The 18,934-nt window shown below is 37.5% G+C and overlaps 1 protein-coding gene across 1 annotated transcript in view; it reads right to left on the reverse strand.

Moving 5' to 3' along the window:
- C2CD6 (C2 calcium dependent domain containing 6) overlaps positions 1-18,934 on the reverse strand; it is a 139,953-nt gene that overhangs the window by 92,579 nt on the left and 28,440 nt on the right. The window contains exons 6-8 of the mRNA XM_049888833.1: positions 12,476-12,520; positions 10,971-11,039; positions 6,870-6,949 (exon numbers count right to left, since the gene is read on the reverse strand). Coding sequence (XP_049744790.1) covers positions 6,870-6,949; positions 10,971-11,039; positions 12,476-12,520 — 194 coding nt within the window. The remainder of the gene's footprint in view (positions 1-6,869; positions 6,950-10,970; positions 11,040-12,475; positions 12,521-18,934) is intronic.

Genomic DNA, 18,934 nt, shown 5'->3' on the forward strand with positions numbered 1-18,934 from the left:
AACAAAATTCTAGCCAAGAGAATTCAACAACATATCAAAAAAATAATTCACCATGACCAAGTGGGATTCATACCACTTATGCAGGGATGGTTCAACATTAGAAAAACAATTAATGTAATCCACCACATAAATAAAATAAAAGATAAGAATCACATGATTTTATCAACCGATGCAGAAAAGGCATTTGAGGAAGTTCAACACTCATTCATGATAAAAACCCTCAGCAAAATAGGAATAGAAGGAAAATTCCTCCACATAATAAAGGGCATTTATACAAAGCCAATAGCCAACATCACCCTAAATGGAGAGAGCCTGAAAACATTCCCACTGAGATTGGGAACCAGACAAGGATGCCCTTTATCACCACTCTTATTCAACATTGTGTTGGAAGTCCTAGCCAGAGCAATTAGGCTAGATAAAGAAATAAAGGGCATCCGGATTGGCAAGGAAGAAGTAAAAGTATCTCTATTTGCAGATGACATGATCTTATACACAGAAAACCCTAAGGAATCCTCCAGAAAACTACTGAAACTAATAGAAGAGTTCAGCAGAGTATCGGTATACAAGATAAACATACAAAAATCAGTTGGCTTCCTCTACACCAACAAAAAGAACATCAAAGAGGAGATCAAATCAATGCCATTTGCAGTAGCCCCCAAGAAGATAAAATAAAAAAAAAATACTTAGGAGTAAATCTTACCAGAGATGTAAAAGACTTATACAAAGAAAACTACAGTACACGTCTGCAAGAAACCAAAGGAGGCTTACATAAGTGGAAGAACATACCTTGCTCATGGATAGGAAGACTTAACATTATAAAAATGCTTTTCTACCAAAAGCAATCTATACATTTAATGCAATTCTGATCAAAATCCCAATGACATTCTTTAATGAGATGGAGAAACAAATCACCAACTTCATATGGAAGGGAAAGAGGCCCCGGATGAATAAGGCATTACTGAAAAAGAAGAACAAAATGGGAGGCCTTACTTTACCTGATTTTAGAACCTATTATACCACCACAGTAGTCAAAACAGGCTGGTACTGGTACAACAACAGATACATGGACCAATGGAACAGAATTGAGAATCCAGACATAAATCCATCCACATATGAGCAGTTGATATTTGACAAAGGCCCCAAAACAGTTAAACGGGGGAAAAGACAGTCTTTTTAACAAATGGTGCTGGCATAACTGGATATTATTCTGCAAAAAAATGAAACAAGACCCATATCTCACTCCATGCACAAAAACTAACCCAAAGTGGATCAAAGACCTAAATATAAAATCTAAAATGATAAAGATCATGGAAGAAAAAATAGGGACAACCTTAGGAGCCTTAATATATGGCATAAACAGTATACAAAACATTATAAAGAATGTAGAAGAAAAACTAGATAACTGGGAGCTCCTAAAAATCAAACACCTATGCTCATCCAAAGACTTCACCAAAAGAGTAAAAAGACTACCTACACGCTGGGAAGAAGTTTTTAGCTATGACATTTCTGATCAGCCCCTGATCTCTAAAGTCTATATGACACTGCAAAAACTCAGCTGCAAAAAGACAAATAACCCAATTACAAAATGGGGAAAAGATATGAATAGACACTTCATTAAAGAAGACATTCAGGTAGCTAACAGATATATGAGGAAATGTTCACAATCATTAGCCATTAGAGAAATGCAGATCAAAACTACAATGAGATTTCATCTCACTCCAACAAGGCTGGCATTAATTCAAAAAATACAAAATAATAAATGTTGGAGAGGCTGTGGAGAGACTGGAACACTTATACACTGCTGGTGGGAATGTGAAATGGTACAACCACTTTGGAAATCAATTTGGTACTTCCTTAAAAAGTTAGAAATAGAACTACCATCCGATCCAGCAATCCCACTCCTTGGAATATATCCTGGAGAAATAAGAGCCTTTATACGAACAGATACATGCACACCCATGTTTACTGCAGTTCTGTTTACAATAGCAAAAAGATGGAAGCAACCAAGGTGCCCATCAACAGATGAATGGATAAATAAACTATGGTATATTCACACAAGGGAATACTATGCATCGATAAAGAACAGTGAGGAATCTGTGAAACATTTCATAACATGGAGGAACCTGGAAGGCATTATACTGAGTGAAATTAGTCAGTTGCAAAAGGAGAAATATTGTATAAGACCACTGTTATAAGAACTTGAGAAATAGTTTAAACTGAGAAGAAAACATTCTTTTGTGGTTACGAGAGGGGGAGGGAGGGAGGGTGGGAGGGGGCATTCACTAATTAGATAGTAGACAAGAACTACTTTAGATGAAGGGAAAGACAGCACACAATACAGGGAAGGTCAGCATAATTGGACTAAACCAAAAGCAAAGAAGTTTCCTGAATAAACTGAATGCTTCGAAGGCCAGCATAGGAAGGGCAGGGGTCTGGGACCATGGTTTCAGGGGACATCTAAGTCAATTGGCATAATAAAATCTATTAAGAAAACATTCTGCATCCCACTTTGGAGAGTGGCGTTTGGGGTCTTAAACGCTAGCAAGCAGCCATCTAAGATGCATCAATTGGTCTCAACCCACCTGGATCAAAGGAGAATGAAGAACACCAAGGACACAAGGCGATTATGAGCCCAAGAGACAGAAAGGGCCACATGAACCAGTGACTACATCATCCTGAGACCAGAAGAACTAGATGGTGCCCTGCTACAACTGATGACGGTGCTTGGCTACAACTGACAATGGAGAACCCCTGAGGGAGCAGGAGAGCAGTGGGATGCAGACCCCAAATTCTCATAAGACCAGACTTAATGGTCTGACTGAGACTAGAAGGACCCCGGTCATCATGGCCCCCAGACCTTCTGGTGGCCTAGGACAGGAACCATTCCCGAAGCCAACTCTTCAGACATGATTGGACTGGACAATGGGTTGGAGAGGGATGCTGGTGAGGAGTGAGCTTCTTGGATCAGGTGGACACTTGAGACTATGTTGGCATCTCCTGCCTGGAGGGGAGATGAGAGGGTGGAGGGGGTTAGAAGCTGGCGAAATGGATACGAAAACAGAGAGTGGAGGGAGAGAGCGGGCTGTCTCATTAGGGGGAGAGTAATTGGGAGTGTGTAGCAAGGTGTATATGGGTTTTTGTGTGAGAGACTGACTTGATTTGTAAAGTTTCACTGAAAGCACAATAAAAATTATTTTTAAAAATTTATGTGCCTTTTTATTCTACTCCATAATATGTAGACATTAGTTTTAATATAATACTTTCTCTCTCAAAATGTTTGAGTTAAAGCAGTACTCCAGAAAGATGCACCTGTTTTCCCTTGCCTTTGTGTTGTCCTGGCATACTCCTGAGGACCCAAAAGATTAAAATCTACTCACATTTGAGAAGCATAAATCTAGAATGATGATTATAGTGATTTTAAAATATTGATTACTTTTATAGATACCTAGTAACTTACTAAGCATTTTACTCTTTACTACCATTTTCTAAGTAACTTTATTTAACCACTAGAGCAACCCAATGAGGTAGTTATTATTCTATCCTATTCAGTTGATTAAGCATAAAGAGCCTAAGTAACTCACCAAGGTCCCACAGCTGGTATGTGGCAAAGCCAGGGTGTAAGCCCAGGAAGCATGGCTCTATAGCCTAAACTCTTAATCACCATACCTCACCTCTACCTACTCCTCTGTCTCATCCCGCCTTGCTCCTATGCTCTTAGCCATTCACGACATAAAAGTCGCTCTCTTATGGCTCCCTGCTTTTATATATGTGCCTCTGCTTACTCCTCCAAAATCAGCCTGATGCATTCTGCTTATTTTTGAAGTCTTACCTTAAACACTATTTATTTTGGGAAGCCTTAATTAATAGTACTTTCCTCCCCAATTTCCCTGAGAAGTGTTAAAAGCTCCTTGGGACTGGAACACTTATACACTGCTGGTGGGAATATAAAATGCTACAACCACTTTGGAAACCAATTTGGTGCTTGCTTAAAAAGCTAGGAATAGAACTGCTATACCCAACAAAACCCAGTTCCATCTAGTCAATTCTGACTCATAGCAACCCTGTAGGACAGAGTAGAACTGACCCATAGAGTTTCCAAGGAGCACCCGGTGGACCAGAACTGCCATAAGATCCAGCAATCCCACTCCTTGGAATGTATCCTACAGAATAAGAGCCTTTACACGAACAGATATATGCACACCCATGTTCACTGCTGCACTGTTTACAGAAAGATGGAAACAACCAAGGTGCCTATCAACGGATGAATGGATAAATAAATTATGGTATATTCACAACAATGGAATACTATGCATCGATAAAGAACAATGATGAATCCATGAAACATTTCATAACATGGAGGAATCTGGAAAGCATTATGCTGAGTGAAATTAGTCAGTTGCAAAAGGACAAATATTGTATGAGACCACTATTGTAAGAAAAATAGTTTAAACAGAGAAGAAAATATTCTTTGATGGTTACGAGAGAGGGGAGGGAGGGGGTGGGAGAGGGGTACTCACTAATTAGATAGTAGATAAGAACTACTTTAGGTGACAGGAAAGACAACACCCAGTACAGGCGAGCTCAGCACAACTGGACTAAACCAAAAGCAAAGAAGTTCACTGAATAAACCCAATACTTCGAATACCAGAGTAGCAGGGGCAGGGGTTTGGGGACCACGGTTTCATGGGACATCTAAGTCAATTGGCATAGTAAAATCTATTAAGAAAACATTCTGCATCCCACTTTGGAGAGTGGCGTCTGGGGTCTTAAATGCTAGCAAGCAGCCATCTAAGATGCATCAATTGGTCTCAACCAACCTGGAGCAAAGGAGAATGAGGAACACCAAAGATATCAGGTAATTATGAGTCCAAGAGACAGAAGGGGCCACATAAACCAGAGACTACATCAGCCTGAGACCAGAAGAACTAGATGGTGCCTGGCTACAATGGATGACTGCCCTGACAGGGAACACAACAGAGAATCCCTGAGGGAGCAGGAGAGCAGTGGGATGCAGACCTCAAATTCTTGTAAAAAGACCAGACTTAATAGTCTGACTGAGACTAGAAGGACCCCAGGGGTCATGATCCCCAGACCTTCTGTTAGCCCAGTACGGGAACCATTCCCAAAGCCAACTCTTCGGACAGGGATTGGACTGCAGTATAGGACAGAAAATGATACTGGTAAGGGGTGAGCTTCTTGGCTCAAGTAGACACATGAGATTATGTGGGCAGCTTCTGTCTGGAGGAGAGATGAGAAGGCAGAGGGGAACAGAAGCTGGCTGAATAGACATGGGAATACAGGGTGGAGAGAAGGAGTGTGCTGTCTCATTAGGGGGAGAGCAACTAGGAGTATATAGCAAGGTGTATATAAATTTTCTTATGATAGACTGACTTGATTTGTAAACTGTCACTTAAAGCACAATAATAATAATAATAAAAAGATCCTTGGCTGTGTTTCAAGTTAATGTGTTTACCTCTATAAGGGCTTTTATCCCATTGTATTATGACTGTTTTTGGGTTTTTTTAACATGTTACCTTCACATTAAGCCATGAGTTACCTGAGGACAGGGGCCAAGTATCATTTATCTTTGTATTTTCAATGCCTCGGCGTGGTTGGGGGGAGGTATAGTAGACATTCAATAAATGCTTATTGAATCAATGGATGGATGAGGAAATAATGGTCAATTACATTAAAAAAATAAACTTCTGTTTAACTATTTCTTCTATTTTGCTGTTTCAACAAGTTACCAATATCAAATGGACAAAGTTTATTTTTAATAACACCCAGTTTGGTGAGGGTATAGGGTAATAAGCACTTTAGAATATAATCCTCCATCCAATACCTACTCTCTTAATTGCATTTAAAAATTTCCCCATTTCTTATTCTTTGATAACACTATAGAGTAAATCTCTTTCTCAGTTGCTCCTTTTCTTTAATCAACCTGAAAACCAAACCAAACCCATTGCCATCAAGTCGATTCCAGCTCATAGTGACCCTATAAGACAGAGTAGAACTGCCCCGTAGGGTTTCCAAGGAGCAGCTGGTGAATTTGAACTGCCAACCTTTTGGTTAGCAACTAAGTTCTTAATCACTACACCACTAGGACACCAATCAACCTTTACTGAAATACCAAGATCGGTTGGCATATTCTATTTTAAGTTATTTTGGGTTTGCTAACGGTATTTTTTTTGCCATAGATGTGTTTTGCTGAAGATTTGGAAGTAACATTTGGAGTGGTGTGGCAGTAGGAGTACACTGCTATACTGCAGAGCAGAAAACTGATAACTATTAGATCTTAAGACTCTCTCATTGGCCAACTTTCCCCTTCAGGTTACCCATCCTTTCCCTCCTTCTGCCATGAAGTTGGCACCCTCTCTCTTTGCTTTCTCATCTCCAGATCTCCTCACCTTTCACCTTGTCTCTCCAGGGCTAATCCCAGAAACTCAAAATTTCTCCCACCTTATTAAGCATAACAGAGTCCCTGGGTGGTACAAAACGTTAACACACTTGGCTGCTAACCCAAAGGTTGGAGGTTTGAGTCTACCCAGAGGTACCTTGGAAGAAAGCCCTGGCAATATAAAAAATATACTGTAGAAAAATCAGCCATTGAAAACCCTGTGGAGCACAGTTCTACCCTGACACACATGCAGTTGCAATGAGTGGGAGTCAAGTCTATGGCAACTTTTTTTTTTTATTAAGCAGAACAATTAGAACAATTCACTGCTCTGTTTACACTGGGATCCTAGCCCATCCTGGTCATGTCCTGAAGGCTATCATAAGACAATCAAAATGCTCCATCAAATGTACTAAATTTTTTAATTGCCACATGCTCTGATCTTGTTAATAAGACACTCGTTTAAAACACTTACGACACAGGGTCTGTTCTTTCTGGAGGTGGTGCAATATTCATAAACATGGATGGCTCGATAATCTTCTGAAGAGGTTTTAACTGAAGAAAAAGACAAACATATTTTAACAATATTTAGTTACAATTACCAAAACCAAAAACCAAACCCATTGCCATCGAGTCAATTCTACCTCGTAGCGACCCTATAAGACAGTGTAGAACTGCCCCATCAGGTTTCCAAGACAGCCTGGTAGATTTGAACTGCTGACCTTTTGGTTAACAGCTGAGACTTAACCACTACGCCACCAGGGTTTCCAGTTACAATTACAGTTCACCCTAACGCTACTATTCCCCAGGACAATGGAATGGGCCAAAAATGATACAGATAAGAAGAAAATAAATGAAAATAAGAAAGAACTATATAACTATTGGTCTCTGCTCATCCAGAACAAAAGAGAATGAAGGAAACCAAAGACTCAAAAATGAAACTAGCCCACAGGACTAATAGCCCACACAAACCATGGCCTCTTCTAACTTGAAACCAGAAGAACCACTACTGACCGTTCTGACCAGGGACACAATAGATGCACCCAGGTAGAATGCAGAAAAATGTAGAACAAAATCCAAATTCCTAAATAAAAAAAAGGTCAGACTTACTGACCAGTAGAGACTAGAGGAACCCCTGAGACTATCACCCTGGGATTCCCTTTAAACTTGGAACTCAAACCACTCCCAGAGGTGACCTTTCAACCAAATGACAAATTCACTCACAAAATAAATAATATCTCCCATAAATACTGTACTGTACTAGATTAATGAAAACAGAACAACCAGAATGGAAATAATGAGATTGCTGACACACTGTGAAAAATGTAACCAATCTGCTGTGTAAACTTTCACCCAAAACACAATAAAGTATTTTTAAAAAGAACTAACATTTATCATTTATTGAGAACTTAATATTTGCCAAGCATTTTATACCTTTCATCTTATTTAATCCTCCTAACAATCCTAAGATGTAGATAATTGCGCCCATTTTACAGATGATACAAAAAATTAGTAACTTGTTTAAGGTTGCTTAAGAGGCCTGAGAGCCAGGATTTGAATGAAACTCTATATGCTCCCAAAGCCATGCTCTTTTTACAGTATAATGATGGGCAAGTAGGGGTCTATATCACTGGTGTTTAAGACCTGAAAATTTCACACACATTAAACTTTTTAAAAATTGAACATTTATCACAATAGCAAAACGATGGAAACAACTTAGATGCTCAACAGATGAATGGATAATCAAACTGTGTGGCACATACACACAATGAAGTATTATGCAACGATGAAGAACAAAGATGAATCTGTGAACCATCTCATAACATGGATGAATCTGGAGGACATTATGCTGAGTGAAATAAGTCAATCACAAAAGGACAAATATTGTATGAGACCATTACTGTAAAAATTCTTGAAAAGGTTTACACACAAAAAGAAACAATCTTTGATGGTTACGAGGGAGGTGAGGGGTGGGGATGGAAAAAGACTAGACAATAGAGAAGTAGTAACTTTGATGAAGGGTAAGACAGTACATAATACTGGGGAAGCCGGCACAACTTCTACAAGGTAAGGTCATGGAAGCTCCATAGACACATCCAAACAACCTGAGGGACCAATTGCCAGGCTGAGGGCTGTGGGGATCATGGTCTCAGGGAACATCTAGCTTAATTGGCATAACATAGTTTATAAAGAAAATACTCTACATTCTACTTTGGTGAGTAGCGACTGGGGTCTTAAAAGCCTGTGAGCAGCCATCTAGGATACGCCACTGGTCTCACCCCTTCGGGAGCAAGGAAGAATGAAGAAAACTGAAGATACAAGGGAAAGATTAGTCCAAAGGACTAATGGACCACATTTACCATGGCCTCCACCAGACTGAGTCCAGTACAACTAGATGGTACCTGGCTACCACCACTGATTGCTCTGACAGGGATCACAATAGAGGGTTCTGGACAGAGCTGGAGAAAAATGTAGAACAACATTCTAACTCAAAAAGAAAGAGCAGGCTTGCTGGCCTGACAGAGACCGGAGAAACCCTGAGAGTAAGGTCTGGACACTCTTTCAGCTCAGTAATGAAGTCACTCCTGAGGTTCACCCTTCAGCCAAAGATGGGACAGGCCCATAAAACAAAACTAGACTAAAGGGGCACGCCAGTCCAGTGGCAAGGACTAGGACTAGCAGGCAGGAGGGAACAGGAAAGCTGGTAATAGGGAACCCAAGGTTGAGAGCGGAGAGTGTTGAGATGTCATGGGGTTGTTAACCAATGTCATAAAAAAAAATATGTGCACTAACTGTTTAATGTGAAACTAGTTTGTTCTGTAAACTTTCACCTCAAGTACAATAAAAAAAATCTAACATATATTATATATCCCATCCTTTTTCATATGATACTTTTGTTCCTCGTTTTAGCAGACATATGGTCGCTATGAGTTGGAATCAACTAATGGCAACGGGTTTGGTTTTTTTTTTTAACTACCTAAAAAGGAGCCCTGGTGGTGCAATGGTTAAGCACTTGCTGCTAACTGAAAGGTCTGCTGTTCGAACCCACCAGTGGCTCCCTGGAGAAGAGACCTGGTGATCTGCACCCATAAAGATTACAGCCTAGGAAACAACCCTATGGGACAGTTCTACCCTGTCCTTCGGTATAAGTCAGAATCCACTCCAAGGCACAATAACACCACCTACATAAAACAATACTTGCCCTGTTTTATCTGAAAAGCAGTACATCTCCCTAAGAATGACTACGGTTGCATGTCATATTAAGATACAAAACCCATCTCTGAAGTTAGTGTTTAAGTAGGAGTATCATAGAAAAGACTAAACAATTAGGGGTCTTTTAGGAAGCCCTGGCAGGCATAGTGGTTAAGAGCTATGGCTGTTAACCAAAAGGTCAGCAGTCTGAGTCCAACAGGCACTCCTTGGAAAACCTATGCAGCAGTTCTTCTCTGTCCTTTAGCATCACTATGAGTCAGAATCAACTCGATAGCAATGGGTTTGGTTTTTTTTGTTTGTTTATAAAGCCTAACTCATAATAAAAAAGAAAGAAAATAGGAGGAAGTAAAATCAAAGAGTAGAAAAAAAAAGTTTGTGCCTGGTATCTTTCATTTGAGTATTACTTAATTCTGGCTCAAAATGTATTAGAAATTATGATATACCACAGGCAAAATCTGAAAAATCATGTTGCAGAGAATTCTTCATTAACATGGTACAGACTAGTAAGACTGACGGACCTGCTTCCAACTTCTAATTTAAAATCACTCAAAACGAGAAAGACAAAAAAACTTGAGATTAAAAAGAAGATTATATGCCAAGTATAGGGATCTTTTCCTATAACAGCAATGGGGCTGAATTTTTAAATACTCCAAAGCTGTGGAAATATCCAGGGATATCAAGAGTTCTTTCAAACACTTGGTGAGAATGTATACTGATACAATTTTTCTAGAACAATTCCTTCAAAAGGTCATTGTTTTGGACCATAAGTTGCCTTCTAGGAATCTAGCCCAAGGAGATAATCAAAGAAATGGATAAAGGTTAGTATATAAAATGTTTTACTGCAACATGGATATATGGTAATGAATTTAAAGAGGCAGGCGAAAGTTAGGAATATATGTTCTTCAGGTATATTACTCTCTTGATGAATCAAGAAGGGTTCAAATAATATCTGATGTTAAAATTACTGTGGGGGAAAGGAGCATATGTGGTCAGGGTATAAAATACAATCTGAATAATATCAGTGATTCAATCTTTAATATTTTTAGATGTAAAAATCCACATCCACTTCCTGAATTCTTAGATTTTGCCGATTACATAAATATCTGTGTGTGTATAAACACACATACAGAAACACATACAAAAGCAAGTTTTATAGTAAAGACATTTTGAATACAAGATCATTATTTTAAAATGTATAAGCAAATAATAGTAAAGTCTCATTTTTCTTTGGTCTGAAGAAAAATAGCATTCTTAAAATATATATCTTAAAAAGTTTACTACACTGGAAAGGATAGAGGCTAAAAGGTAGATGATGTGACTAAAGAGCTATAATAAAATAATTTTTAAAAAGAGGTGAACTAACCTGATGTGAAAATCCAAAACCAAAGTTTCCATAGGAGAACATAAATTCTACCTGTACCCTGCAGACAAACTAAACATGAGGCAAGTTTACCTTTATGTTTAAATAGAATGACATTTTAATGAAGAAGTGATATTTAACAAATTTACAAATTAGATAAGCCAAAGCATGAATTTCCTGAAAGATAAGGCATTTGCACAAAAAACTCCTACAGAATATATTGAGTTGTGGGAATGTTAAAAAATGTTGTTAAAGTTAAGTATGTGATTAAAATACAGAAAATATCAACCTACAGTTATTAATATGATTATGCTGAAATATACATTGTATTCATATTTTACTGTTGTTGTTAGGTGCCATCAAGTCAATTCCGACTCACAGTGACCCTACGTATAACAGAAGAAAACGCTGCCAGGTCCTGCACCATCCTCACAATCGTTGCTGTTTGAGCCCATTGTTGCAGCCACTGTGTCAGTCCGTTTCGTTGAGGGTCTTCCTCTCTTTCGTTGACCCTCTACTTTACCAAGTGTGGCATCCTTCTTCAGACACTGGTCCCTCCTGATAACATGTCCAAAGTACATGAGATGAAGTCTCGCCATTCTCACTTCTAAGGATCATTCTGGCTGTACTTCCTTCATATATCCATATATATGTATGTATATATATACATATGTACATACACATGTACACATATTTTTTAAGTATTTGTTCACATTTCTTCCATCTCCATTTCCATTTTAAGATAAAAATTTGATTTATACGAGTGATTTTACCTCTCTGACCCCCAGGTTCCTCATATGTGAAATGAAGGAGGGTGTCAGAGGTAATGACCTCAAACGTCCATCATTGCTTTTTATGCTCCTTCCCCCTGTTTTATCTATTGGTCCCTGAAGCCTCTCTGAATAGTAGATGATCAGTTAATTAAGCTAATTATTTTTAAAAGAGTCCTGGTGGTACAGTGGTTAAGAGCTCGGCTGCTAACCGAGAGGTCAGTGGTTCAAACCTACCAGCTGCTCTGCAAGAGTAAGACATGGCAGTCTGCTTCTGTGAACATTACAACCTTGGAAACCCTGTGGGGCAGTTCTACTCTGTCCTATAGGGTTGCCATGAGTTGGAACTACCGGACGGCAGCTAACAACGACAATAATTTTTAAATTCTTAAAAAGAAATTAGAATAAGAACTATAAATAACTCTTTAGAAACTCCCCCAAGAAGAAAAATAATACTTCTGCAATTCAGTAAGTGAGGCTCCTGAGGCTGTGCAAAGACATAGCTAGAGGCATTTTACTTCCTCATCCAATGATTTCTAATTTTCTTTTTCAGCATTTAGCAGTAAGATAGCAGCTTTTTAAAAAGGGTGTGTATTAAGATTTTGTGAGTAAATATTGCACTCTTTATTTAATATATTCACATTAATTTAAGATATAGGCTACAAACATTAAAGTTATATGAAACATTAAGAAAATATTACATGTGCACGGAACTGTAAGTTTCAGTAAAGTTCTTACCGTGTTTTTATTCAAAATTTGAAATTCTTCAGTAAAGCATCCTTTCTAGAAAAAAGCAATAAATTATAAAATTCTTAAATATAGAATCATTTTTTAAGCCATATCATAGCACAAATCAGGTAATGATTTTTTAATGCACATATGAATCTAATAGCTGAAACACAAACATAATGAATGTTCAGAAAAAAATTAAAATTTCAGGTACAGAAATAAACATTAATATTTACATTTATGTTTTAGGCAAAAAGCTTCCTGCTAATCATAGTTCCCCATTTTGGCAGTCTTACAGGAACAGCCACATCCACACTCCTCTTGAGCGGTTACTTAAACATGAATCTACACAATCAGCTGACTCCTGACATAACCGTCTCTCTCATCTGTAAGGGACTGTTATGAACCAAGTAAAGCTTTGGTACCCTTAGTCACCATCTCTTGTCATCTCTGCTGTCCTATAAGTCCTCTCACCTAACCTAACATCTCATTGTTTGTTCCCTTTCTTCCTAGCATTTTCTGCTACAGCTCATGCAATCCCAATTCCACAGTTAACAAGCTACTTTACCATCTTTTTAAAATTCTTAACGGTTTTATTGAGATACAATTCACTACCATTCAATTCACTTGTTTAAAGTGTACAATTCATGGTAAGGATACTCAAAGATATGTGAAACAATCAGTACAGTCAATTGTAGAGCATTTTCATGGCCTTAAGAAGAAATCCAGTGTCAGTTAGCTGTTGCCCCATCGTCTCCACATTCCACCTCCCCAGCTCTAAGCAATTGCTAATCTTTACATACCCATAACCAAACCAAACCATTGCCATGGAGTTGATTCTGACGCATAGCAACCCTATGGGACAGAGTAGAATTGCCCCATATGGTTTCCAAGGAGCGCCTGGTGGATTCGAACTGCCAACCTTTTGGTTAGCAGCTGTAGCTCTTAACCACTACTCCACCAGGGTTTCCTAGCTCTACATAGATTTCCCTATTCTGGGTTCTCATATGAATAAAATTTTATCAGATGTAGTCTTTTGCACTAGTTTCTTTTATTTAGTACAATGTATTCTCGATGGCACTGGGTTTTTCTGGGTAATGTATTCAAGGTTCATTCATTTTGTGGCATGCATCAGTACCTCATTCTTATTTATGGCTGCATAATATTCCATTGTATGGCTATACCATATTTTGTTTATCAGCTCATGTGTTGATGTACATTTGGGTCGTTTCCACATTTTGGCTACTATGAATAATGCTGTTATAACCATTCATGTACAAGTTTGTGTGTGGACATATGTTTTCATTTCTCTTGAGTATATACCTAGGAGTAGAATTCCAGCAATCCCACTCCTAGGCATGTATCCAAGAGATATAAAAGCAGTGACACAAATAGACATATGCACACCTATTTTCATTGCAGCATTATTTACAACAGCAAAGAGATGGAAACAACCTGAGTGCCCATCAGCAGAGGAATGGATAAAATAATTGTGGTACATGCATACAATGGAATAGTATGCAACTATAAGGAATAATGAGGAGTCCACAAAACATCTTATACCATTAATCTAGAGGACATTAAATTGAATGAAATAAGTGAATCACGAAAGGACAAATATTGTATGGTCTCACTAGCACAAAAAGTTGAGGATAGGTATACACACGAAAAGCAACATTCTTTGATGGTTACCAGGGATGAGAGGAAGGAGGGGGAATCACTTTCTAGATAGTAAACTGCTGCTGTCGAGTTGATTCCAACTTATAGGGACCCTATAGGACAGAGTAGAACTGCCCCATACGGTTTCCAAGGAGCGCCTGGTGGATTCAAACTGCCGACCTATTGGTTAGCAGCTAAGCTCTTAACCACTATGCCATCAGGGCTCCTTCTAGATAGTAAAAGATAGTAGACACTTGTTATTTTGGGTGATGGGAAAGGCAATACCAAATATGGCTGAAGGCTGCACAACTTAACCAAGGTAAATGAAGGCACTTAGAAGTACACACACACACACACACACACAAAGGACAACTTCGGTAAATGTTATAACATATACCAACATTGCAAAATAGTAATAATCAAAAAACGTGTGTGGTTACATAGATAGATATGTATGCATATATGAGAGTACATGCAAGTGCATGATAGGTGTATCTGTAGGAATATGTATATACATGTTTGTGTGTGCTGCATATATACCTATATACATATAATAAAGCACATAGGGGGCACAGTTATGGAGGCTTCCTAGACATAGCCAAACAACTTACGGGATTGGTTTACTGGATTAAAAGGCTTAGAGTCATAGTCTTGTGGGACAACTTAGACTGGCTTATAAAATAAACAACATTATCCATGAGTAATATGCTCCCTTACACAATCAATTATATGAGATCAAATGGTCAACATTTACCCAAAAGCAAAGATGAGAAGGCAAGGAGGGGAAGGGAAAGGAGACCAATGGAAACAGAACAAACAGAATGGAAATAATGAGAATACCCACACATTGTGAAAATTGTAACAAATATCATGGAACAATTTTTATAAAAATCATTAAATGGGAATCTAATTTGTTGTGTAACCTTTACCTAAAACACAATGAAATATCTTTTTTAAAAAACAATTGACAATATACATATGGGTTAATTTCTGAACTCTCAGTTCCAGTTCATTGATCTATATGTCTATCTTTGTGCCAGTACCACACCATCTTGATTATCATTGCTTTGTAGTAAGTTTTGAAATTAGGAAGTGTGAGTCCTCCTACTTTATTCTTCTTTTGCAGGGTAGTTTTGGTTATTCTGGGTCTCTTGCAATTCCATGTGAATTTTAGAATCAGCTTGTCAATTTGTACAAATAAGTCAGCTAGGATTCTGGTATGGATTACACGGAATCGTGTAGATCAGTCTGGGTAGTACTGCCATCTTAACAATGTTAAGTCTTCTGATCCACGAACAAAAGATGTTTGTCCATTTATTTACTTCTGCTTTAATTTCTTTCAACAAATGGTTTGTCAGTTTTCAGAATATAAACTGTGTGATTCTTTTGTAAAATTTATTACTAAGCATTTTATTGTTTTTGATGTTATTGTGCAATGGAGTTGTATTCTGAATTTTGTGTTCAGATTCGTCATTGCAAGTGTATAAAAATGTGATTGATTTTTTATATTGATCTTGTATTCTGCAGCCTTGCTGAACTCATTTATTTGTTCTAATAGTTTTTTAGTAGGTTCTTTAAGTGTTTCTATATAAAGGATTATATTATCTGCAAATATAGCTCTACTTCTTCTTTTCCAATCTGGAAGCTTTTCATTTCTTTTTCTCACCTAATTACCCTGGCTAAAATGAATAAAAGTGGTGAGGGTAGACATCCTTGTCTTCCTGATCTTAGGGGGAAAATATTCATTCTTTCACCATTTCGTATGATGTTATTTAGCTGCGGGTTTTTCATGGACGTTCTTTTTGAGGTTGAGGAAGTTCCCTTGTAATACTAGTTGGTCGAGTGTTTTTATCATGAAAGAATGTTGGATTTTCTCAAATGCTTTTCCTGCATTTATTGAGATGATCATGAGATTTTTTTCTCTACTGACATGATGTATTATGTTAGTTGATTATAGATGTTAAACCAACCTTACATCCCTGGGAAAAATGCTGCTTGGTAATAGTGTATAATTCAACGACAACAAGAACAACAACAACAAAATACTGCATAATTCTTTTTATATGTTGCTAGCCTTGGCTTGTCAGCATTTTGTGGAGAATTTTTGCATCCATATTCACAAGAGATATTGATCTGCAGTTTTCATTTCTTGTGATGTCTTTGTCTGGCTTTAGTATTGGGATAATATTAGCCTCATAGAATGATATGAGAAGTGTTCCTTCTTCTTTTTGGAAAGTTTGTAAAGAACTGGTATTAATTCTTCTTCGAATGTTTGGTAGAATCTAATAGTGAGGCCAACTGGGCGGGGGATTTTCTTTGTAGGTAGTTTTTGATTACTGATTCAGTCTCTACTTGTTATAAACTCATTGCCATCAAGTCAATTCCAACTCATAGCAACCCTATAGGACAGAGTAGAACTGCCCCATAGGGTTTCCAAAGAGTGCCTGGTGGATTCGAACTTCCGACGTTTTGGTACAGCCACAACTCTTAACTACTACACCACCAGGGTTTCCTTACTTGTTATAAGTCTGTTTAAATTGTCTATTTCTTCTTGAGTCAGTTTATGTCTTTCCAGAAATTCGTCCATTCGTTAGTGTACAATTGTTCATAGAATTTCTTTACACAGTAAAACCTGCAAAAGCTAGAATCTGTGTAAGGTGGACACCTGTCAGAGGAGGAAAACTGACATATTTTCCACTAAAACAAGCAATAGAAAAATTGTAAGATTGCACCTTGTCAAAGGTGGAAAACTTGTGGGACCCCGGAAAAACAAGATCATGCTCCGGCTCTCACAGGTTTCACTGTAATTTTTATTTCTGTAAGGTTGGTAGTAATGTTTCCTCTTTCATTTCTGGTTCTAGTAATTTGAATCTTTTTCTTGGTCAAACTAGCTAGAGGTTTGTCAATTTCATTGATCTTTTCAAAGAGCCAGTTTTTGGTTTTAATGATTTTCTCTATTTTTCCATTCTCTATGTCATTAATCACCATCTAATCTTTATTAATTCCTTCCTTCTGCCTGCTTTAGGTATAGTTTTTTCTTCTTTCTCCAGTGTCTTCAGGCTGAAGGTTAGATTACTGATTTGAGATTTTTCGTCTTGCTTAATGTAGACATTTATTGCTATAAACTTTCCTCTATACAGCTTTAGTTGTATCCCAGAAGTTTTTGTATGTTAAATCTCCGTTTTCATTCATCTCAGAGTATTTTCCGATTTTCCTTTTGAGTTCCTCTTTGACCCCTGTGTTATTTAGGAGAATGCTGTTCTACTTCCACACATTTGTGAGTTTCCCAAATTCTTCCTCATTACAGATTTCTAATTTCATTCCATTATGGTCAGGAACACACTTCGTATTATTTTTTTTTAACTATTGAGATCTGTTTTATGGCCAACCATATGGACTATCTTGGAGAATATTCCATGTGCACTTCAGAAGAATGTGTATGCTGTTCTTACCGGGTGGAGTAGTCTATAAATATCTATTAGGTCTAGTTGGTTTGTAATGTTGTTCAAGTCTTCTATTTCCTTGTTCATCTTCCATCTAGCTGTTTTATCTGTTATTGAAAGTGGGGTGTTGAAGTCTCCAACTATTATTACTGAATTATCTATTTCTCCCTTCATTTCTGTCAGTTTTTTGTCTAAAGTATTTTGGTGCATATATATGTATAATTGTTATAATTTTCTGATGGGTTGACACTTTTATCATTATATGATATCCCTCTTTATCACTAATAAATATTTTGTTTTAAGGTATATTTTGTCCAATATTAATAAAGTCACTTTTGTGGTTGTTGTTTGTACATTCTTTTTCCATTTTTTTACTTTCAATTTCAAGCTATTTTTACCTTTTATTCTAAAGTATTCTCCTGTAGACAGCATATAGTTAGATCATGTTTTATATCCAGTCTGCCAGTCTCTCCATTTCAATTACATTGTTGAACCCATTCACATTTAATGTTATTACTGAAAAATCTGGATTTACATCTGCTATTGAAATTTCTGTGTCTATATGTTTCATATTTTTTTTGTTCTTCTGCTGCTCCTTTGGAAACCCTGGTGGTGTAGTGGTTAAGAGCTACGGCTACTAACCAAAAGGTCAGCAGTTCAAATCTGTCAGGCACCCCTTGGAAACTCTATGGGGGCAGGTCTCTTCTGTCCTTTAGAATCACTATGAGTCGGAATTGACTCGACAGCAACAGGTTTGGTTTTTGTTTGTTTGTTTATTCCTCCTTTAGAGTCCCTGGATGGTGTGAATGGTTAATGCTCAGATGCTAACTGAAAGGTTGGGTGAAAGTTCAAGTTCACCCAGAGGCATCTCAAGAAAGTTCTGGTGATCTACTTCTGAAAAAAATCAGCCACTGAAAACTCAAGGGAGCACAGTTCTACCGTGACACACATGGGGTCGCCATGAATTGGTGTCGACTTGATGACAAATGATTGAAGTTGATTCCTCCTTCATTTACTTGCTTTGTATTGTGTGGATATTTTCCCTGATGATTCTGTTTGCTCAGAAAATTATATTGTCACTTTACCTATGATCTAGCAATTTCATAACCTAGAGACTCTGTTGTGGGTATTCTTTGGAAGACATGTTCAAGAAAATTCACTGTAGTAACATTCATAACAGTAAAAAAAAAAACCTGGAAACAATCCAAATTTCCATCAACAAATTTATGGATAAAGAAATTGATGTATACTCCCACATAGAATAGCACATCATTGTGAAAGAACTCTAGCTAATGAAATTAAATTATTAATCTTAGAAACAATATGTTTAGAAACGTAAAAGTGATACTATTTTTATGAAGTTAAA

This window comes from Elephas maximus, chromosome 6, assembly GCF_024166365.1.
Source record: "Elephas maximus indicus isolate mEleMax1 chromosome 6, mEleMax1 primary haplotype, whole genome shotgun sequence".
Classification (NCBI taxonomy): Eukaryota; Metazoa; Chordata; class Mammalia; order Proboscidea; family Elephantidae; genus Elephas; species Elephas maximus.